Genomic DNA, 23,563 nt, shown 5'->3' on the forward strand with positions numbered 1-23,563 from the left:
TTTGTTGATCCCAATAACAATTCAAGTAACATGTGAGAAGATGCTCCTAACACTAAAAAAGATGTGAGGAAGGCATTCTACTTTATTTCAAAATGATTTTCTCATGCACATCACTTGAGAATTTGAAGACCGAGAGAATGATATATTGATATTATAGCTAGCAAAAGTAACATCCTTGACTGTTTCAATCATCTATTATATATATATATATATATATATATATATATATATATGGATTTTTGCCCACCAGAACTTGGTACGTGCATAGTTATTTTTCATGGAAAAACAACGAACTGTTTGAGTATACGATGTTATATATGTAAGTAATATACCAAGTGGATTTATCCTGTCGACAACCGGTATATTGCTGGAGAATGTCGGAACTGATTGCTATAGCTCACTCGAGGACAAAGAGGAAAAGGAAAGGAAGGTAATAAAGACGACTTCAGAGATTGAGCAGAAGCTACCCTTTAGAAGCAAACGATCTGTACCTCAGATGCGACGTATACTAATCCATTCGCCGTGCGGATGAGGATGTGATATGTTTACCCCCCATGTTCAAACCGGAATTGGGATTTTAGAGAACTGCAGAGCAGTCATCACTAGGACTTGGCAGGTTGATCGGCTGCTTGTAAATTGTAACTTCCCGGCGGTTATACTTGTCCAGTGATTGCTAGTGGTCGCTTCAACAGTGTGATAGTCAAAACAAAATTTTCAGTATGAATTGCTTTAACGTTTTTGATACAGTTTTGCAGTGGTATATGTAATTGTTCGTTATCTTATGTTGTATTTTCTTGACCAACAACTAGAGAGAAAAACTTTACAATATACTGATATTCTCAAGAAGCCATAACCACCAGTTCATCAAAAATTAAAAGTCATTGGGAAAATGTGATCATATACAACTCATAGTTTCCTGGCCAGCGGCCAGCGAAGGTTATTCCGCCTGTTCTTAAGACAAAGCTACGGCGGTGACCCGTCTTCGTATATGGTGAGTTTCTTTTTTTTTTAACTTATTCCGTTACTTTTAGCTCTTTGATACTAGCTAGCTGAAATGATGAATGATATTTCTGAATCCTAATGCACAAAACAAACCTATATGTACACCTTTGCCAAGTACGCATCTATATTTATTTCCATTGACTAAGGAATTTATATCAAAATATGTACGCAGGGATGGATGCAAAAGGGACCAAAAAGACCAGCAGAATATGAACAACCTTCTGCAAATGAAAGAACTATTCACTTTGACTCACTGTAAATCGAGAGTCTAGATTTAAACCCCTGTTACTCTCGTACCGACTATATTACATTTGCTTTTAAGCACAATTTAGTCTCCCATGACAAGGAGAGCTGGAACGAAGAAAGCTTGCACAAGACTCTATTTTCTTTGCCTGGTAGGCATTTGCAATCCACTGGGCGGCATTATCTTCACTGGATAAGACCTGTATAATTCTTGCATATCAAGTCGGCATCGCCGTGAGCCGAGTGTTTTGTAAGCCCATGCTGACCACGCAACTACTTTCCAAGGTGTCATCAACCACTATGTTCCATAGCATCAACATTTCGAAAACGATTCAAATCTCCAGCTGGGGACCCCAGAGGCCAAATATTTTCTTCATGTTTTTTGGGCGTGCGATTTTGTAGGCCTTCCAAATTTCGGGCATGGCAGCTTTGAGCAAATAGGTCTTCCTTGGCCCTTGGGGGACCATACCTTAGGACGCGGCGCACAAGCTATGCTAGTATCTAATTTTACTTCACCTTGACATGGAATGCATAAATGTACAACAATGCAATTGAAGATCTGATCATTATCAGCTGTACTCACTCGAAACTCTATTTTGTATGCCAGCTCTAAATCTTCACAATAAATAGGATTAGGTCGTTTTAGCGCATTTGGAATTGTTTATGTAATAATGAGGACCCGTCTGGGGCAAATATGGTTTTACAAGAAACAGTTAAAATAGTGTAGGAACAAATTAGATTTTTCTTGATTTGAGATGATGCTTCATCTAATTGAAATAGCACATGCATATGCATACGCTTTCAAACTTGACCACCTTTCATTTGGACAATTTTTCCAAGAGCCGAAAGAACTCTTTCCGAGGTTTGTCATGGTAACAAAACATGCAGTGAGGCGTATACGATACTAAGATGCAGTTGTGATCACTGTGCTGGGAAAAAACGATTGAAGAAAGACTTTTCTTACCGGGTCCACGCGGTCCCGCTGCCAGCGGGAACCCACAGTCACCGTGAGAGCGACCGGGAGCTCTGGGAGCTCAACGGGTTGGCCCCACCGGAAATCCCGTCGTAGCCAATCACAGGAGCCGTCGCCGGATGCTGCATGCCCTTCAACCAATCACGTCGCAGATAAGACCTGCAGGTGTACCCTACTGTGACACCAAAAGTGCAAAGTACACACCGTGGGTCCCCGAAAAAGTGCACAAGCCGGCCCCACCACCTCCTCCCGTGCTACAAAACCCAAGCCCACGATATTTCCGGCATCAAAAAAAATTGTAATCTGCACAGTACAAAGTTCATTTGTACATTGATACATGTGAATACTTACGTCCCATCCCCTATAGAGCGTACAGGAGACATCACTCGAGAGCTAAGATCGTCTCACACTGCTGCTTTGAAGAGAGATGATTGCCACGGGCAGCTCGGCGAAGGCGGCGGCGGCTGGGGCGGTGGGCGGCAAGGCGGCACGGGCCTGCGACGGGTGCCTGCGCCGGCGGGCGAGGTGGTACTGCGCGGCGGACGACGCGTTCCTGTGCCAGGCGTGCGACACCTCCGTGCACTCCGCGAACCCGCTCGCGCGGCGCCACGAGCGGGTGCGCCTGCAGCCGACGTCGCCGCTGCGCGCGCCACCGCCCGCGTGGGCGGCGCAGTGCGAGCCTCGCGACGACGTGGTGCCCGCGTGGTTCAGGCGCAAGGCGCGCACGCCGCGGGGCGGGCACGCCAAGAGCGTCGCGCAGGTGCTGTCGCGGCGGCTCGTCGTGCCGGAGGCGGCGGGCGGGGACGGGGACTCGCCCGAGGGGCGGAACGGGGAAGGGGAGGTGGAGGAGGAGCAACTGCTCTACCGCGTCCCCATCTTTGACCCCGCCCTCGCCGAGTTCTGCTCGCCGCCGCCTCTCGAGGACGCAGCGGCCGTCGCGTCGTCCTGCAACGAGGATGGCACCGTCGAGGACCCGGCGAATCCGCATCCAGCAGCACCTGCGCCGCCGCCGGTGCAGTTCTTCCCCGACGGCCATGCCAGCTTCGAGCCCACCGACGCCGAGCTGAGGGAGTTCGCCGCTGACATGGAAGCCCTCCTCGGGCGCGGCCTGGACGATGGCAACGAGGACTCGTCGTTCTACATGGAGACGCTGGGCCTCCTCGATCCGGTGGACGACGACGCCGGCGTCGCGCGAGTCAAGTTGGAGATCGACGGCGGCGGCGCCTTCGACGCAAGCGGCACGCCGGCGTGCGGCGTCCAGCTGGAGGCGGAGGCGTCCGACGAGATGCTGGACATCGACTTCGACTACGGCTCGCCTCAGGAGACACCGGACGACAAGGCCGCGAGCAGCGACACGAGCGCCGCAGCCACGGACGCCCAGTTCTTGCAGACGAGCCTATCGCTCACCCTCAACTACGAGGCGATCATCCAGAGCTGGGGTAGCTCGCCGTGGACCGGCAGCGGCGAGCGGCCGCACGTCAAGCTCGACGGCAGCTGGCCCCACGATTACACGGTACGTTCATACCACGTATACGCACTCGTGTCGTGACATCTTTAGTAATTGGAGAAATTAATCATATCGATTGTTAACTTGGAAACTGGTTGTGCACACAGAGCATGTGGGTGGTGGGAGGAATGGTCGGGCACGTCGGGGAGGAGCTCGGCACGCCGAGGCTGGGGATGATGGACGGCGGCCGGGAGGCCCGAGTGTCGCGGTACAGGGAGAAGCGGCGGACGCGGCTCTTCGCCAAGAAGATCCGGTACGAGGTGCGCAAGCTCAACGCCGAGAAGCGGCCGCGGATGAAGGGCCGCTTCGTCAAGCGAGCTACCGCCGGGGGCAGCGTCGCCGTCGCCGGCCTCGCATAAAGCTTAGCCGTGCGCTCCGGAATGCACTGCACGCACGCACGGTGTATGCGCAGCGCTTGTACGGTGTAGCGCGTGCCCGGCCGCGTGGCTGCGCACAGATGGGAGGTGCATGCGCGGCCGCCCGCCGCCGGCCGGCCGGCGCGCCGCTCGTCCGTCGTCATAAATGACGCCAAGAACAAACAACTCGTCGAAGCTGCTTTAGTTCATTCAATTTAAATCAAATTTCGTGCCTGTTTTTTCCACAGATCAGTTCGCCACGGTAAGCTGTGCCTTCGAGTGGCACTTGCTTCGTCCTTATGGGCTGTGGCGATGGTCGAATAATATTATTAGTGCAGTAGTGCTAGCTAAGTAAATTGTACTGCTTTGTTGGACATGTATCAGAAGTATTTTTGCCCTTGCTTCAGAGGGTTTGAATCAGTTGGTGGTTCACTGGCTCTGTACTTGCACATGATGATCATTGGTTCTTGCTGGGCGGTATCATGATTTTATTCAGAAGAGTATATATTTAAATAATTATAGGGAGTTTTGTTCTTTTAACTTCAAACTATTCAGGCAATGCCCATAAGCCCATGGTGTTGAAGTATAAGTGAATTGACCATCTTCATTCACTTATCGGCTTAAGCTTTTGGTTGAAAACTAATCGGCACATGCAACTCAATACATCGATCTGTTTTGTTTCATTCTTATTTGCTAATTCATTTTGTAAATGAGATGTATATTGGACGATATCCAAGATTACGTTTTTGTTTTAATTTGGTTTATCTGATAAATATGTTATTGAAATGTCGTGTTTCACTATGCTCCTTATTGGATGATTTATATGTCAATAATAAAGGGAGAAACATGAAACTCGATGGTTTTATTGATGGGCACTCGGGGTAAATTTCCATTGGCACCTTGTGCCTTGATTTCATCTTCTGTACTTTGATTCAATCCTGACATGCCAGTATTGAAAAAGACAGTATGGCTCAAACAAAGGAGAAACAGACCCTCAATGGCAACTAGTATGGAAAACGATTTTTTTAAATGAACGGATGAGCCAAACCGTTGCATCGAGTCCTAATACTGACCATGCTTTTTCCCTGATTTGACCAAAGTGTTCCAACTAACAACACTGAACTGCTATCTCGTTCCAGTTAATTCATAGACTATATAGACATATATTAAGCCAAATGCTACTTTGGAATTTGGATGGCACATCGGAAGCTCAGAACGATGCATTTGATGTGCACTTCAAGAAAATGCTGGTCACATGTACGTGCACCCGCGTGGAGAGCTTAAATAAAGTGATCACATGGAGCAGAAAACATCTCATTATTCCATTGCAGGTCAGGCTTTAATTTCTTTCCATGAGAGTACCTAAACATGGAGCAGAAAACATCCACATAGGCCAAAGTCCTTTCAGATATAGAAAAAGGCCTTCAACGTGAGTTTCTATATACCATTATACCGACGGAATTTCAAATTTCAACTCAAAACTTCCATTGCAAATTTAAATGTCAAACTTGAACTCTAACAATTAACATTTCACCCTAGAAAATTCGAACATGGGGAGGATGAGGAAGAAGCTAGCAACAACAGGCGCAAGGTATTTGAGGATTGTTATTGCCAAAGGGCAGCATGTTTTGTAGCATAAAAAAAAAAGAACATTGAGGATTCTTATGGCGGCATGGTGGTTAAAAGAAAACAAGGGCAGCGTGCCTGCAACCTCAAAAATGTAAAATTATATGGCAGAATTACTCTTGGAAAGAAATACTTGTGGGTATCATGGCTGATCATTTCGGCATGGCTCACCACATAATAGAATAGAAGAAAACAAGGGCAGCATGCCTGCAACCTAAAAAATGTAAAATTAGATGGCAAAATTACTCTTGGAAAGAAATACTCGTGGGTATCGTGGCTGATTTCGGCTTGGCTCACCACATAATAGAATAGAAATATACACACTATGACATTTGTTTGAGCTGTTCTAAACGAATGACAGAAACCATATCCATCGTAGACTCGTTGTCCATTAAAATTTACACAATAAAATCTCGATGAGTTTAGCTTTACCAAAAAATCATTCTGTTTATTCCAAAGTTGATCTTTTCTCCTTGTGACTTGTAACATCATGCACGGACACACACTCACGGGCACACCCATATCAAATGCCTATACGTATATTTACCATTGAAAGCACATACGTGTGTTTAAAAGATGAACACCGAGAGAGCGGTAACTACACGGCTCAACCACCACACCATCAGATATATGATATTATGGACTTTTCTTTTGATCGGAGCATGTTTTCTGCATTGTAAGAGCATGTAGCAGCTTTAAAAACCCCACCCGTCTTCTTGAACAGTATGCGCTCAAGGTTACATGCCAATAACATCAAATATCTCAACCATCTAGTGAACAATTGCATCATCATCTCTGCTGCCACCATACCAACCGCAACTGCCATGATCCTCAAGGTCACACATATTTTCCAATACGGGCTACTCACCTGGTCCACTACGATCGCCCCACACATCCACCACCTCTGGGCATTCTTACTCCTAATCGTCGTAACTATCAAGTATCTTGTCCAACGTTCACGCAGTGTATACCTTGTTGAGTACGCTTGCTTTGGGCCACACTCAAACTACCGCGTCAATCCGACTACCTGGTTTAAGACTCTTCGCTTGTTCCTTGATGATGATACCATTTCCTTCCTAAGAAACATTTTTAGACGATCTGGCCTTGGTAACGAGACTTGCCTCCCCTCCTCACTTCATTATATCCCCCCTATTCATAGTTTAAGCAGAGATGGTCATCTTCACAGTGATTGATGATCTATTAGCCAAGACGTCAGTCAAGCCTAACGAAATTGACATACTGATTGTCAATTGCAGCTGCACCACAATGATACCATCCATGACTGACATGATCATAATAAATAGATACAAGCTACGTAGCGGTATCCGCAATACGGAACTGTCTGGGATGGGATGCAGTGCAGGATTGATCGCGGTTGGTCTTGCAAGAAACCTCTTGCAAACCATGTCTTACGGTGCACACGCGCTGGTGGTATCCACGGAGATCTTGACAGGCAAGTACTATGCAGGGAGGAAGCGATCGATGCAGCTGACCAACATGTTGTTCCGCATGGGAGGTGCTGCCGTGCTACTCTCGACTTCAAGGGCCAATGCTCGTTTTGAGCTCATGCACATTGTGCGAAAATCCACCAGCGCCCAGGACAGTGCGTACCATTGTGTCTTCCATGAGGAAGACGAGGAGGGAAACCTAGGACTTAATTTGTCTAAGGACCTTGTGGCCACCGCTGGTGAGGCACTAAAATCAAACATAACCACAACTGCCCCCCTTGTGCTCCCAGTCTCTGAGCAGTTCTCATTTTTGAGCAGTTCTCATTTTTGCTCTCCACTATCGCACAGAAGGTGTTTAAGAAAACTACAAGTACAAAGCATTGTGTTCCTAATTTCAGTTTCGCAGTTCAACATTTCTGCGTACATGCTGGTGGGAAAGCTGTGATTGATGCAGTCCAACGCAGCCTCAATCTGTCCGACGAGCAGGTTGAACCATCGAGGACTCCCGCGTGAGTGACAACACGGGCGGACGAAACCCTTACCGCCGCCACCCCTTCCTCCCTCTCCTCATCGCCACGTCGCCACCCAAGCTGGCCGCCGGAAGCTTGCATGGCTCACGAGGACGGTGGCGGCGGGGCGGCCTGCTTCTCCCCCTTCATCTCCAGGCGTGGCCGCCATAGATGTCGGAGGGAGCCGCGGCCGGATCCGTCGCCAGACGCGGTGGCCACGGCTTCCCCCACGTGAGGCGGCGGTCACCCTACCTGGTGCAGAAGCTGGACGGGCGGTGCGCGCCGGGGTGGATGCCGCGTGGTGGCGGCTGCATGGGCCGAGGCTGAGCAAGGGGCGAAGCGGGCGGTCGTGGTCCTACGGCAAGGTGGGGTCGACATGGCCCTCTAGCGGCCGGATCCGCAGTCCCCGGCAGTGAGCTCCTAGGGAGCAGCGACGGCACGGAGGCGATAGCGGTGGTCCGAGTGGCGCGGCGGCGGCCCAGGCGCAGGGCAAAGAAGGCACACAGTAGGAGGGGCTGCTAGGAGGAGGAGGCGGTGGAGGACGAGACGCGGAGGAGGTGCGGCGGCCGGCGGCGGCCCATGGAGAAGAGCGGCATGGAGAGGGTGCCAGTGCGGAGGACGGTGGCACGGAGATGGCCACGCAAGTGAGGAGGAGTAGCGGCTCGAATGCCACGAGGCCATGCTGGTGCCGTGGCGGCCGCCCGCATGGTGCCGTTGCGGTAGTGCGAGGATCTATGCCGGTAGCGGTGGGGTGCCATTGTCGCGGGAAGCTTTGTGTCTGCGCTCATGGTACAACTAAGATTCTGGTGGTGGCAAGGTGGAGGTGAAGTTATTGGAGTAGCTCGGTGGCACAATGTCACCCCCAACGGCAAAGCAAGTCCAGATCCTTGGTGTGGAGTCCAGCGGCGGAAGTGGTGAGGCCCCCGTTCGCTTTAAGTGATGTGTCCCCACCATGCGTGGTGGATGTGGCGAGGCCCCCACGCGTTTCGAGTTGCCTTGGAGGGCCAGTATCTGGTGCGGTGTTTTGATTGTTTGGTGTGTACAGTGTGGTAGCGGTGCTTCAGCATTGGGTCATGCAGAGCGGTGGCCTTTTCGGTGTGGTGCAATGTGCTCCTCCTTTGACTTCTGCTGATAAAAAGCTGTGGATTGGAAGATCGACAACCGTGTATGTGTGACCTAAGGACGACGGCAGCATGGTGGGCAAGCCCTGGTAGCTACACGGCTTGCAGGGGACTGTAGCGGCCAGTCCTGTGTGGCAGCGGCTAGTTCGGCGTGGAACATCATCGGGGACGACGGCTGGAGATAAGGGCTACTTGGCGGCTTTTCCTGCTGGGTGGTGGTGGTATGGCGTAGTGGTCGCTGCTGAGGTATTAGCGTTGTGTGGCTTGCGTTGACGACCAGTCATAGAGTTCTTTTTTTAGTTGAGTTGAGTCGGCGTTATCTATTAGGAGCTACTTTGGTGACTGTTGTTGTACCCAGTCTGGGATCTTTTTTTTTCTTTTTAATATAATCGGCAGCTCTCCTGTTTTGAGGAAAAAAAAAGACATTGCATCGATTTGGAAACACTTCAAGCAGCTCGCTATGGTACGAGATGGCGTACTGTGAGGCTAAGCAGCTGATGCGGAAGGGGGATAGAGTTTGGATGATTGGATTTGGGTCCGGATACAAGTGCAATAGCGCCGTGTGGAAGTGCATTCTACCATCTCATAGTGCTGACTCGGCATGGGCAAACTGTATCCATCGTTACCCAATGGATGTCGCTAAACAATATGTCTAAGGATGCCCCTACTAAAAGTATGTACTTATGGACTACCTCCATATGTATAAGATTGCAAAGTCAATAATGTCAAGTACTTTTTACTGGGAAGAATAATAATGATATTTTAAGGCACATATTCTCTTCAGCACGCTCCTCTCTTCTGTCACACCCAAAATGTCAGTGTATGCATGCACCAATTTTTTTCTGGACATGTAATTATGTAAATGTAGCATGTCTGCATGTTGTTAGTTTTGTTGTTTAACATAATTAGCACATAAACAGAGGATCTCATAGCCTGAACCATAATCAATCTACTAATGTGGAATTTAGGCGGATAAATCTTATACCAGCGTTAGGAGCTGCCATGGATGCCTCCTAAGTTGGTGAAGACGTCGATGTAGATGTAGTAATGTTGATGCAGAACGCCGATTCAAGAGCAGGGGATGTTCTTGATCGGCAACTTGAGCTTCTCGCCGGGTAGAGCCTCCCCTCTGGACGCCAATGGCACTGACCTGGTCGTGGATGTGGAACTAGAGCTTCTACCTCCTCCAGCTCCCTTAGCAATCGGTGTTTTAGATCTTTGGCTAAAAGCTTAGGACTTGATGCATTGGAAAGCCTCCCGACCCCATAGTTTTATATGGAGCTGTGGAGGCAAGGCCTAGAGTCCGTTTAGGAAACTAACCGTGTGCCTGCTGATCACAGACGTGAGTCCTATTCCCTCACGTAGGGGAAAAACGTGGGGAACAAGTTCCTCTCGGTTTGGTGTCCGAGAAGATCACGTTAACTAAAATTTTCAACATTCTCCCACTTGATCGAATGGTCAACAACTTGTTAGCATCACACTTACGTTCACACTGAGTACAACAGTAAATACCCACAGTCAGTAGCATTTAATTCGCTACTAGGACCCATTACATACAGTCTCACTGAAATACCTTGTTAGAACGCTTATACATTATTGGGAGTTCATAATGGCCCTGAATCAGGACCTAAAGACTATCCACCAGACCCATGTCTAGAACATGCTGCTTAAATTGATTAAGTGGTAAGCCTTTAGTGAGCGGATCCGGGAGCTGGTTCGATCTTGGCATCTTTCTTTCACAACAAGATACTTAAGGTCAATGTGTTTGGAAGCACCACTTGACTTGTTGTTACTTATAAAGAACACTGCAGATTGATTATCGCAGTACAACGTAATCGGTTTCGTAATGCTATCTATAACTTTAAGGCCCGGAATAAAAATCTTAAGCCACACAGCCTATCCAGTCGCTTCATAACATGCCACAAACTCAGTTTGCATTGTCGACGCTACAACTAAACTTTGCTTAGAGCTTTGCCAAGAAATAGCTCCTCCTGCTTGAGTGTAGATATATCCTGATGTAGATTTTCTACTGTCGTGACACCCATCAAAATGAGCATCAGAAGAACCAATAACTTCAAGGTTATCTGATCTTTTATATGTGAGCATGAAATCTTTAGAGCCTTGGCAACAATGTAATGCTTTCTTGACACCCATCCAGTGGACCTTTCCTGAATTTTGCTGATATCTTCCAAACATTCCGTTTGCAAATGCCAAGTCCAGATGCGTACAGACTTGAGCATACATTAAGCTCCCTAAACTTATCGCCAATTGGTTTTTAGGATATTGTTTCTCACTAAACTTATCGCCCTTTGCTATTGGAACAGGTGTGGCCTTACTCTTATGCATCTCATATCTCTTAAGCATTTTTCAATATATGCCTTTTGTTGATGGCTCTTAAGTGCCAAATCTAGACCGTCAACTCCTACAAAAATGCTGGAAAGATGAGTATCAACCTAGTGGTAGGGGTTAATTACTAACCATTTCCACAAGTGTTCATAAATAATTGTATGCAGGTCACTTATCCTTAGAAAGGAGGAGGAAACACATCCAAGTGGCAAAGAAACACAACTCCAGCCAATCAGGAAAGAGCACATGGATCCATGCGCCCACCAGAGGGGGTAAACTGCCTTAATTTGGTGCGTGCACCTAGGACCGACTCGAGGGCCCATCAAGTAGCGTCCCAGACGAAAGGCGGAGAGGCGGTGCCCGAGGTTCAGCCGAACCCATGGTTGGGCCGAACCAGTGCTAGCTCCCCTCGTGTTGAGCTTCCACGTGGCGGCCCCTGGTGACTTCCTTAAGGCGATTGTGGTCGTTATCCCAGGAGTTACCGCCTCAAAGCCTCAGATCCTGCTATGTGGCACAAGGAGAAGAGTTGGAGAAGAATATTCCCTTGAGATCCCCTTGAGATGCTTGGAGGTTCTCCACTCTCCCAAGGCACCTCCCCTCTATAAATAGTATACATTAGTAGCATTTATATTTGAGTGAGATCAGTTATCTTACTCGTGGGTACGTTGCTCTGTATTCATACAAGTGTTGTAGTCTGCTACAGGGGGCCCAAACGTAGTTAGGCTGCAGTAGCAATCAATAGCGTAGACGTGGTGTCTCGACTAAGGGTTGTCCTTCGTTTACCGTATATCCCACGGGTTGCTAGAGGTAGGCCGTAAGTGGTGACAACCCTATTGGTCCTTTGTAATCCTCCACGTTCAATTATATATTAGGCTCTTGGCCAGAGGCACCTGACTAATTCAGGGTAAGCCGATGCCCAAAGCGAGTATTTGACCTAAGAGATCAACCTTTAACTCACCTATAGTGCTATATTTTGGAATCCTCTCTACCCTCGCCACCTTTCTGGGTGTGTCCTTGGATCGACTAGAATAGAAGTTAGTGCACACATGTTCCCTTGGATTCGATACCCTTGGAATACTCTGAGGTGAAAGCTACAATGGTATCCGTGCGCTTGTGGATTTATTCGTAGTCGTTAATTATACCAACAAGCTTTCTGGCAGCGTTGCTGGGGAACGGTTGCTTTATCTATCTTCGTGACTAGTCATCCTCGTATCTTTTTAGTTTTCCTTTCTTCTACCTTTACCCCCGCTACCCATGGAGAAGCCTTCCTATCAAAGCCTCTCTACCCCAAACAACGAGTTCTATGAGCCACAATCATGTTCTACATCTAGCTATGAACTCCACCCCTACTTTATAGCCATGGTTTGGAATTGATCCTTCTCTGGATCAATTAATGAATGTCCCTACGATCATTTGCAAGAGTCCAAGGAACTGTGTTCCTGCTTGGTAATCCTAGGCATGACATACGAAACCTCGAGGTGAAAGTTGTTTCTTTCTCTCTCACAGAGAGGGCGGAGCAATGGTATGTAGGGAGTATGAGCGGCGATTGGGAAGAACTTTGAGTTGACTTTTGTTACTCATTCTCCCTTACAGAACGCATAGGCTCCCTTCCGATTAACATCCTCGGCTTTGAGCAATTAGAGAAGGAGTCCATAGGTGCAGCATGGGCTAGATTCTTATGCCTTTTGGCATCTAGCTCAGACTTGTCTATACCCAATGATGTATCATTGAACATCTTTTGCTCGTGTTTAGATAAGGAATCTGCCCTAGACCTTGACATCACCGCCGAAGGTTCGTTTGCACACAAAACTCCAACGGAAGGAGGAGAGATCCTAGATTGCCTCTTAGAAAACTCTTCCTTCCCTACCGACCATAATGAACCCCACCGAGAGGAATATCAGTCGAGCCATGAGAGTCTCTCCATAGCCAAATCCTAACTTTCACCTTCCACATCTCAAGATTCATCTGTTGAGCCCTCTCCCAAACCACGAACACCGAAGGAAGAAGAAATTCAACCTTCGGAGTTCTCTTCCGGATTCGAGGATGACCCTTCTGAAAACATTAGAAACGCCTCGAATCCTCTTAGGCACGAGAAGCCTACGGCATCATTGTGTCCTTACAAGGCCCTCGATAAAGTTTTCCACTATGCAACCATAGTGGATTGGTCAAAGGAGGTAGAGCGTACTTCCAAAGCAATTTGGATTAGCTCAACTTCCACGACCATCCCTTGTTCTATGAGGGGAAATGCCGTGGAAGCCCTTCATGATCCTACTATTGAGGCTTGTATCATATCTGAGTATCTCATGGACACTTTTGTGGGTAACAAGCCTCTAACCCCGATCGACAAATACTTCAGAAGTCCCTCAGGACTCTTCTTTGAATGTCAGGGGATCGCAAGGGATGTGCCGATCATCATAGACAAAATTGAGGTGCGCTTAGATTTCCACATCTATCCTATCATCGATTTTGATCATCTCCTAGGCTACCCGCTAGAAAAACTTCATGATGCATCTCAAGGGAGCCTAGATGAAAAGCTTAGGGAAACTGCTTCTGCCACGCTACCTCTTGCTCAAAAAATCCAATGGTGAAGCCTCTTCCCAAGAAAAACCCGCTTGAGAAGGAGATGTGTGCATCTCCGTTCGTATCCTCTGAGCCCTTTGAGGTCGCAGAATCTGCTGCTCCTGAAGAGTAAAACTCGGAAGAGACCCTTCACCTTTGTGAAGATGAACAATCATCATCACGCTCGATCGAGTTTGAGCCTCTTCCCGCTAGCCCGTATCATGTTGTTTTCGACCATGATCGAGAATCAACATTGATCTTACATGATGAATATCTTGAGATGGAGAATCCAAGGGCTATGGAATTTTGTGAGGCGCCAACTCTGGAGTCCGAAGGAAAGGATTCCATAGATGAGAATGGTAGCTTCATTCTTGAAATACCACATGAACCATGCTCGTTTAAAGCCTCTCCAAAGTCAGCCACATTTTGTGCCATGCGCACGCATGAGGACTACAACCACCATAAGGTCCTCTCTTGCAAAAAGTTTAGAAGGTTGGTTGTATATGCATATATTTATCATAAACATTGCAAATTTTGAGGATGCACTGTGGCACTAACCTTGCAGCTAAAGCTTCATTGATACATCAACAATTGGTGGTTAGAGGGGAACACATCACCAATGATAGCTACAAGAGGACGTTCCCATGGTTGAGCTCATGACCATAAACATAGCACTGCCTGGAGATAGCCCGGATGATCATTTAATTTTCCTTTTGAATAAAAAGCAAGAGCATGTTCTAGGATAAAGTTTTCCTTTGGGTATTTTTGGTTGCTAACCATTTCAGGTGGAGATCAAAATGAACAACGAACAGGTAATGCCTAAGAACATGGGAGCTACACCAGCTACAACACCTTGGTAAGGCCCTGTTTGGCACGGCTCCACTCCTAAACTCCAGCAACTCCATTAAAAAATTCAGCCAAACACCCCAACTCCAAAACTCCATGGAGTTGCCAACTCCATGGAGCTGTAGTGCAAATGGAGGTGGAGTTTTGGAGCACATCTTTTGCTGCTCCAGAAACCTCTCTTTTGAACCTTCTCGTGGAGTTGGTGGGTAATTACCCACCAATGCCACTGGTTACACAAAAAAACGTTTCATTCTATTCTCCCTTCTATTCTCCCGAGCCCTGCCCGTCGCCGCCCGCCGCCGCCTGTCGCCCGTCGCCGCCCGCCGCCACCCATCGCCGCCCGCCGCCACCCGTCGCCGCCCGCCGCCACCCGTCGCCGCCCGCCGCCGCCCGTCGCCGCCCGCCGCCCGTCACCCGTCGCCGCCCGCCGCCCGTCGTCGCCCGTCGCCACCCACCCCGCCACCTGTCGTCGCCCGTCGCCGCTCGCCGCCTGTCGTCGCCCGTCGCCACCCGCCGCCCCGTCGCTACCCACCCCGCCGCCCGTGGAGGGTCTCCCGTGTGCGGCACAGTGCAGTGGAAAATGGGGAAGAAGAAGATGGGATAGAGAGGATGACAAGTGGGGCCTTAATCGGGGGGCAACAATGGCAATCCACACTGAAATCGATCTTTTTTGGAGCTGAGAGCACCCATCTAGCCAAACACCTCATTTTTGTTCTGGAGTTTTGGAGCGGAGCTGGCTCCATGTGGAGTTCTGGAGTGGAGCAGCTCTACCCGGAGTTGGAGCCATGCCAAACAGGGCCTAAGTCTTGGTGAGGGAACGATTACAAAAGAAAACTTGAACTCCACACACTTGAGTTTGCATTGCCTAGCAATGCGAACTCCAAGTGTGGGGGAGGTATGTGAGTATCCCAAGTAAAGTTCCTCTTAAGCCAAAGCTTATCTTGGTTTGGATATGGTGTTGGTTCTTGCATCTTGCCCCACTAAAATAAAAAATATATAATAAATGAATAAAAAGAAAGAGGAGTTACCACGACGGAGATTCAAAATTCTTCATCACCTACACGCCATGGTAAGTGCCTTCAGGTATGTCCTGCTTTTGACTTTAAATAAAGTCCTTCTGGGAGGTAGCTTGAAGTTCGCCAATCTTATACTCATGTTTATCCCCCTTTGAATATAGCTGGATCATGCTTTCATGCTTCCTTTATCTATGCTTGTAATGCTATGGTTTGAATGTATGTTCTTTGGCGTGCATTCATAGGCCTTTTAAATTAAGCATGGTGCTTAGGTTAAAATGCATTCTTCAATTAAACTAGACATGGTGTCGTGTTTGATTGATAAACCTTAAAGTTAATGCTTTCATAGATCTTGGTTGTCTATGTGGACTAACCCCTGCATGAAATCTTCAAACCCAAATGGGTAAGTCGTTGAGCTTGAGTCAAATGGGAAGGTAGACCAAGGCATCGGATTCATATTGCACAACATAAAAAGGAGGTACATATCACCCTTCCAGGGTCCACCGTAAGTATACCCTGATGCAATTTTAATTCAGCCTAGTTTGAGTAGGTCTCATGGTGAAAATAAAATTAAAAAATCCCAAAAATATTTGAGTTCGAATAAAGTAAGGCTGTCTGGTTCTCAAACCAGCAGAGTCCCTCTTTTGTTTCCATCTTTTGTTTGAATAAAGTTCCAGGTACAAGCACATGTGTGGGGAAGATCTCTCAAGCTCATCGATACACACACAATCGAGATCTCCCACAAAGGTGTCACACAACATCGACTGCGCCAACATGACAGGGACAAGGTGAGGTAACCAAAATGAGTAGGCCAGCCCCGTGGTTTGGTTGAACAACCACTGGTCTGCCTCAATCCCCATCTTCTTCAAGAGCGATGGTATATGCACTCTATCTCTCTACTCCCCGGTTCATGAGTTTAAATAAATCTCATCTCTAATCATTAAAAATTAAACTCAAAATTAAAATGAACCTTGGCTGAAAACATGCTCCTTATGGTTTGCAAACATGTTCTATATTCCTTGCTTGCACATGTTTGCTTGTGAACCTATATCTTTAGGAAAGCATGCTACCTAGGTTGTTAATGTTTTAGATATGGCATGATGAAATGAACCTTGCTCTATTCTGTCTAAAGTACTTGGGACATTTATCTTGAAAAACAATGACTTAGCTAGCTCCTCAATGATATGCCTCCATCCTACCAAAGACATGTTCATCTTGTTGAAAACATATACACTTATGATGCCTGCTATCATGTTGAGCTTTGCCGAATTGTTGTGACCCTTATGGAATATGCTTCATACTTTCATGGTCAAGATCACGTACAGTCCACTTCCACATACTAGGCTTCTACACTAGAAGCTAGTAACATCCCATCCATCCACCAAATAAAGCTCCATATGTGTTGTGACCTCTCTCACCGAATGCATCCTTGCAAAAGATACATAGGCTATGCAAAAAGAAATAAATCCATGCTCAAAGCATGACGAAAAAAAGAAAAAAAGAAAAAGAGAAAAAAAAAGATAGCCCATGTCCAAAAGAGAAAAAGGAGATAGATGGAATCATACAAAAGGAGTCCATACATCATTGCACCATATTCCATCCACACACTTGCACATCTTGATCAGATTGTATGACTTGTATTCTACTTGGATCCAGTCTTTGGTTTTGCAACATATGTGATTCAGGTATGTCTCGTCTTTATCCCTACCTTGAGCCCCACATAAGCCTTATTAGAACTAGGGTGAAGAAAGGCAAGTTAATGCCTCGGTGTGGAACATACACATTGAGTGATCTGAGTGAATCAATTGAGGACCTAGGTAAGGTTATCTTTTGAAAAACATTGCCAAAAACCCAAGTTACTAAGATAGAAAGAGTGGAGGGGATTTGGATCAAGACTGTTCCAGCCATCAACCACCCAAGGTAACATGATAGACACTTCAAAAAGTTCACAAGTGCAGGTATGGCTTGGAATATCTTATTTGTTTGCTCCTTACCAAAAGAAGACATATTCTACCTTAGAATTTGCCCTTCACTCGAGGACGAGCAAAGGCTAAGTGTGGGGGTGTTGTTGACAGCTCTTAAGTGCCAAATCTAGACCATCAACTCCTGCATAAACGTTGGAAAGATGAGCATCAACCTAGTGGTAGGGGTTTATTACTAACCATTTCCACAAGTGTTGTTGAAAAATTGTATGCAGGTCACTTATCCTTAGCAAGGAGGAGGAAAGACACCCAAGTGGCAAAGAAACACAACTCGTGCCAATCAGGAAAGAGCACACGGATCCATGGACCCACCAGAGGGGATAAACCGCCTTAATTTGGCGTGTGCACCTAGGACCGACTCGAGGGCCCATCAGGCAGCATCCCAGATGAAAGGCGGCATGAGAGGTGGTGCCTGGGGTTCAGCCGAACCCATGGTTTGGCCAAACCTGTGCTGGCTCCCCTCATGCTCAGCTTCCACGTGGTAGCCCCTGGTGACTTCCTAAAGGCGGTTGTGGCCGTTATCCCGGAAGTTAGTGCCTCAAAGCCTCGAATCCTGCTAGGTTGCACAAGGAGAAGAGTTGGAGGAGAATATTCCCTTAAGATCTCCTTGAGATATTTGGAGGTTCTCCACTCTCCCAAGGCACCTTCCCTATATAAATAGTAGAGGAGGAGGCTCATTTGAGGACACACACACCACACCATCCAAGAGAGCTTAGAGCCTCATTCCAAAGGCAAAGCCTTGCCTAACTTGTGCTTAGAATAGAAAGAGAGAGTGAGGGGTGTTTGGGAGGAGTGCCGGAGTGTTGGCATTCTCCTCCTAGCTTGTACCTCTATGAATGCTGCTACATTCTTCGGTGTTAAGTAAGCCTTCGTGATTTCTTCTTATAGTGTTATACTTGGTTGCATGAATAGCCTTATTCCTTTGCTATATTTGTATACTTGGCTTATATGCTCGTATGCTAGTCATATACCCTTGCTATTATAGTATAGGCTTAAGTGCTCTCATGTATGTCTATAGTATACACTAGTAGCATTTATATTTGAGTGAGATCAGTTATCTTACTCGTGGGTTCGTCGCTCTGTATTCATATAAGTGTTGTAGTATGCTACGGGGGGTCCAAACGTAGTTAGGTTGTAGTGGTAATCAATAGCATAGATGTGGTGTCTGAGCTAAGGATTATCATTCATTTACCGTATATCGCACAGGTTGCTAGAGGTAGGCCGTATGTGGTGACAGCCTTATTGGTCTTTTGTAATCCTCCACGTTCAGTTATATAGTAGGCTCTTGGCCGGAGGCGCCTGACTAATTCATGGTAAGCTGGCGCCTGAAGCAAGTATTTGACCCAAGAGGTAGACCTTTAACTCACCTATAGTGGTATCTTTAGAAATCTTCTCTACCCTTGCCACCTATCTGGGTGTGTCCTTGGATCGACTAGAATAGAAGTTAGTGCACACACGTTCCCTTGGAGTTGATTCCGTTGGAATACTCTAAGGTGAAAGCTACAATGGTATCCGTGTGCTTGTGTATTTATTCATAGTCGTTAATTATGCCAGTGCCAGAGGACGCCGAGCGGCGGCAGCAGAACCGTCTCCTTGCTGAGATGCAGAAGCAGCACAAGGACAAGGAGATGGCGAAGAAGAAAAGGAAGGCCGCCAGGGAGTTCCAACGGCGGTGGCAAGGCCAGGTCGTGTCGGACGACGACGATGACGACGACGAGGAGGAGGAAGAGGAGGAGGACGACGAGGAGGAGGAAGAGGAGGAGTTCATTTTGTCCCCCAGGTCAGGCACGCTCGTTATCCGGGAGCCGCGCTCCCAAACGGCCGTGGGGGGCGCAGCGAGCGGGCCGCCTGCCTGAGACTCGGCCCCGCAAAGCTCTGGGGCCACGCCCCAGGGTTCGGCGTGGAGCGCGCCTCAGGAGTTGACGAAGCCAACCCCCGTCCCTCCGCCTGCGGCCCAGGAGCAGAGGAGTAGCGGCAAGCGGCCGTTGCCGAATGCCCCGGGGTCGGCGTCAGGCTCGGAGGCGAAGCGCACATGCCGCCCTTGTGCTGGGGGAGTGTAAGTGGAAATTTCTCGTTCCTTTCCTGGCATCGAGCCGTTTTTGCTGATGTTCTTTTTTGTTGTTTCACAGCGCCGCCCCTCGGGACTTCGTTCTATCGCTGGCGACAAAGAAGGTGCTGCGGGTGTCTTCCACCTCTGCGGGACGGACCGCGACCCCGCGGGCAGCGAGCGGAGGTGTCGCCGGGGAGACCGCCGACCCTACCGCGGAGGTGGCTCCTGCAGTGGCAACTGGAGGAGTGGTGCTGCAGCCGGGCACAGGGCAGGGTTCTGAACCCTTTTCTCCCCTCTACCTCCTCGCTCGACCCCGCGGGGCAGGGCATTGCCCCTGGGGGCCCTCCGACCGAGGTGGTGATAGACCTCGATGACGAGGCGGAGGAGGAGCGTGCGGCTCCGACAGCGGTGGCGGAGACAGAGGCGGTTGCCCCAGCGGCTGTGACGGGGACAGCGGTGGTAACGGAGGAGAGGGAGTCCGCCCCCGCGGCCACGACGGGGACAGCGGCAGCGGGGGAGGCAAGGATGCCTGCCCCGGCGGCTTCAACGAAGGCAGCGGCGGCGGCAGAGGCGGGGACATCCACCCGGGGAGCCACGACAAAGGTAGTGGCAGCGGCGGAGGTGGGGGTGCCTGCTCCGGCGGCCACGACAGGGGTGGGGATGCCTGCCCCAGTGGCCGCGATGAAGGATGCGGCGGCAATGGGAACACCTGCTCTGGCAGCCGTGACGGAGACGGTGGCGGCGGCGGACGGGTCGGGACGCGCGTTGGCATCGACGACGTCCGCGACGACCTCAACAAGGACGGCGACGCGCGTGCCGGGACCGCGACGAGGCCAACGGCATCCGGGGCGACGGCGCCTGCCCCTGCGGCGGCGTCGGGGATGGTGGCGCTGGGGGCGGCCGGAGCGGCCTCTACCCTTGCCTCGGTCAGTCCCATTCCCAGGGGGTGGAGTGGGGCTACCCTGCGCTGGATGTCCCGCGATGACCCGCATAGGCCCCTCTTCTCCCTGGATGACGCCGAGGAGTGGGGCAAGTGGCGGGCGATGCAGGACGGACTTGCAAACATCCGCGCTGCCCTGTCCTCGACGATGGGGGAGCTGGACGGCGTCATCGTTCCCGGTGGCCAGGTTTGATGTTCTCCCTTGTGGTTATTTTTCTCCCATCTCTTTATTACTGAGTATATATCATCCTGTAGGCCCTCCAGGAGTGCAGCCGAGGGAAGTTCGATTTCCTCCAGAATGAGCGGGAGCTCTAGGAACGCTTCTCTATGGAGAAGCAGCGGACCAGGGAGCTGACCGCGCAGGTTGCCGCCGCCCAGCAAGGCATCAACGACCTGCAAAGGCGCGAGCAGGCGGCGCTGAAGGACGCGCGGCGGGCGGAGGACAAGTTCCAGGCCGTCGTCGAGAAGGTTTGCCTCGACCGCGAGGAGTTCCAGGCCGCTGCTGACAAGGCCCGCCTTGATGTCAAGGAGCTCGCACGTCTGAAGGGGGAGCATGAAGCCCTTCAGAAAACCGTCGAGCGCATCCGCCGTGAGCGGCAGAAGTCTTGGCAGGAGCGGGACTTCGAGGTGGCCCGGAAGAACAAGGCCGAGAAGGTGGTGGCCGAGCTTGGAGCGGAGGTCAGCCAGCTCCATGCTCAAGTGCAGGGGCTCCAGACCGCCATGGCCCAGGGGCTCGACCAGGGGATCCATGCTCAAGGCTCTTCTTGTTTCTTTGCCTTTGTGGTGTTGTGATGGTTTCTGATTTGGAATTTTGCGGACGGGCCTTATAGACGAAATCGCCCGGCTGAGGGAGGTCCTCGACGCGGAGCGCGCCGAGCACGGCAACCTGCAGGACGCGGTCCGCGTTGTCTGCGACAGCCTCGGCGTGGTTCAGGGGGAGGGGACGAGTTTGTTGGCGACTCGTGCCCTTCAGACGTACCGGCGGGCCCGCGAGATCGCCCTGGAGGCGCTTCGCGTCGGCATGAGGCAGGCCTTCGACGTCTTCGGCTCCCCCTACTCCGGCATCAACTTCGCTAGGATGAGTGGGGGGTACGCCGCTGGCTACTCCGAGGCCGAGCTGGACAAGATTGACGTGTCGGTGCTCAACCAAGCGGAGGCCTTGGCGAAGCTTCTGGAGGATGAAGCTATCCCGCCCGAAGGTCCCAAAATGAGTTAGCTGTATCGGGCTAGCGCCCCAGATGTAAATACGTTAGTTTGATTTTGAACTTGTCTTTGTGATGGCCACAGAGGCCTTTTCTATAAATTGTCGAAAAAAGTTTTCGATTCTCTTCCTTGTTTTTTGGATTTGGAAAGTTTAGAGCGCGGGTCGGGCATGTTAGTAAGCATTGATGGGCGAAGGTACCGTAGCCGCTGGGGCGTAGGCTTTTTCGCAGTCCGACCAGTCTTGCCTGAACGCCGTTCGTGCATTCTCTCCTTTTCACGCCCAAAAGTTTAGGAAGAGGGTCGGCTCATAAAGAAGAGGTGTTTTGAAAAGATGTCAAGTGACTTGGGCTGGAGCCCCTGATAGCCCCCAAGGGATATGCGGCCCTGAGGCAGAGCCAGGGTCGGATATCCCTGAGTTCGATATGAAACTTGAACGAAATTGACTCAAAATTCCTTTTTCCATAAATTACTAAGTTATATAAGTGCTTATGTACAGAACTTGGAAACAAAAACTAAGGGTAGAAGCGTCTTAGCTACTCTATGTTCCAAGCATTGTTGAAGATCTATCCGTCAGGGGTTGCCAGCTTGTACGTGCCTGGCCGTAGTACTTGTGCGACGATGAAGGGACCTTCCCATGGAGGGGTCACCTTGTGCCGACCCCTGTTGTCCTGGACGAGGTGGAGCACCAGGTCGCCGATGTTGAAGGCTCGGCCTTGCACATTCCAGCTGTGGTAGCGTCGTAAGGCCTACTGATACTTAGCCGAGTGCAGCAGGGCTACATCGCGCGCTTCGTCGAGCTGGTCTTGCGCATCTTCGAGCGATGCCTGGTTTCCCTATTCGTCGTATACCTTGACCCTCGGTGATCCGTACTCCAGGTCGGTGGGGACGATTGCCTCGGACCCATAGACCATGAAGAACGGGGTGAAGCCAGTCGCCCTACTGGGGGTCGTCCTTAGACTCCATAGGACTGCGGGGAGCTCCGTGACCCACCGGCCGTCGAACTTTTTGAGGTGTTCGAAGATCCGTGGCTTGAGACCCTGGAGTATCATGCCGTTGGCTTGTTCAACCTGCCCGTTCGTGCGGGGATGCGCCACGGCCGACCAGTCCACTCGGATGTGGTGATCATCGCAGAACTGGACAAATTTCTTCCTAGTGAACTGCGTGCCGTTGTCCGTGATTATGGAGTTGGGGATTCCGAAGAGATGGATGATGTCGATGAAGAACTGTACCGCCTGCTCGGACTTGATTTGTGCGACCGGTCGTGCCTTGATCCACTTGGAAAACTTGTCAACGGCGACAAGCAGGTGGGTGAAGCCCCCAGGCGCTTTCTTGAAGGGCCCGACGAGGTCCAGCCCCCAAATTGCAAAGGGCCACGTGATGGGGATGGTCTAGAGCGCCTGTGTGGGCAGATGAGTTTGGCACGCGAAGAATTGGCACCCTTCGCAGGTGTGGACCACGTGGGTGGCGTCGGCGATCGCCGTCGTCCAGTAGAAGCCCTGCCGGAAGGTGTTTCCGACGAGGGTTCTTGGCGCGGCATGGTGGCCACAGGCTCCGGTGTGGATGTCCTGAATCAGCACCTTTCCCTGCTCGATTGGGATGCAGCGCTGGAGGATGCCAGTGTGGCTCCGCTTGTAGAGCTCTTTGGTCGATGATGACGAAGGATTTGGTGCGGCGTGCAATCCTACGCGCCTCCATCTTGTTCACCGGGAGAGTCTCATGGACGAGGTAGTTGAGGTACGAGGCTCTCCAGTCAGGCGAGGGATCGGGCCCCGCTGCTGGGTCTACATCGATCTCCATGACCTCGGGGTCAGAGGGGTCGGCCTCCGAGTCCAGGGCAGG

The 23,563-nt window shown here is 50.0% G+C and overlaps 1 protein-coding gene across 1 annotated transcript; it reads left to right on the top strand.

Annotated features, from left to right (window-relative positions):
• Window positions 1-2,506: 2,506 nt before the first annotated feature.
• Window positions 2,507-4,597, top strand: LOC101786451 (zinc finger protein CONSTANS-LIKE 16). The gene is made up of 2 exons (XM_004965125.3): window positions 2,507-3,731; window positions 3,833-4,597. The coding sequence occupies exons 1-2, from the start codon at window positions 2,646-2,648 to the stop codon at window positions 4,082-4,084; spliced, it is 1,338 nt and encodes a 445-aa protein (XP_004965182.1). The 5' UTR covers window positions 2,507-2,645; the 3' UTR covers window positions 4,085-4,597.
• Window positions 4,598-23,563: the final 18,966 nt, after the last annotated feature.

The sequence above is a fragment of the Setaria italica genome, chromosome IV, assembly GCF_000263155.2.
Source record: "Setaria italica strain Yugu1 chromosome IV, Setaria_italica_v2.0, whole genome shotgun sequence".
Taxonomy (NCBI): Eukaryota; Viridiplantae; Streptophyta; class Magnoliopsida; order Poales; family Poaceae; genus Setaria; species Setaria italica.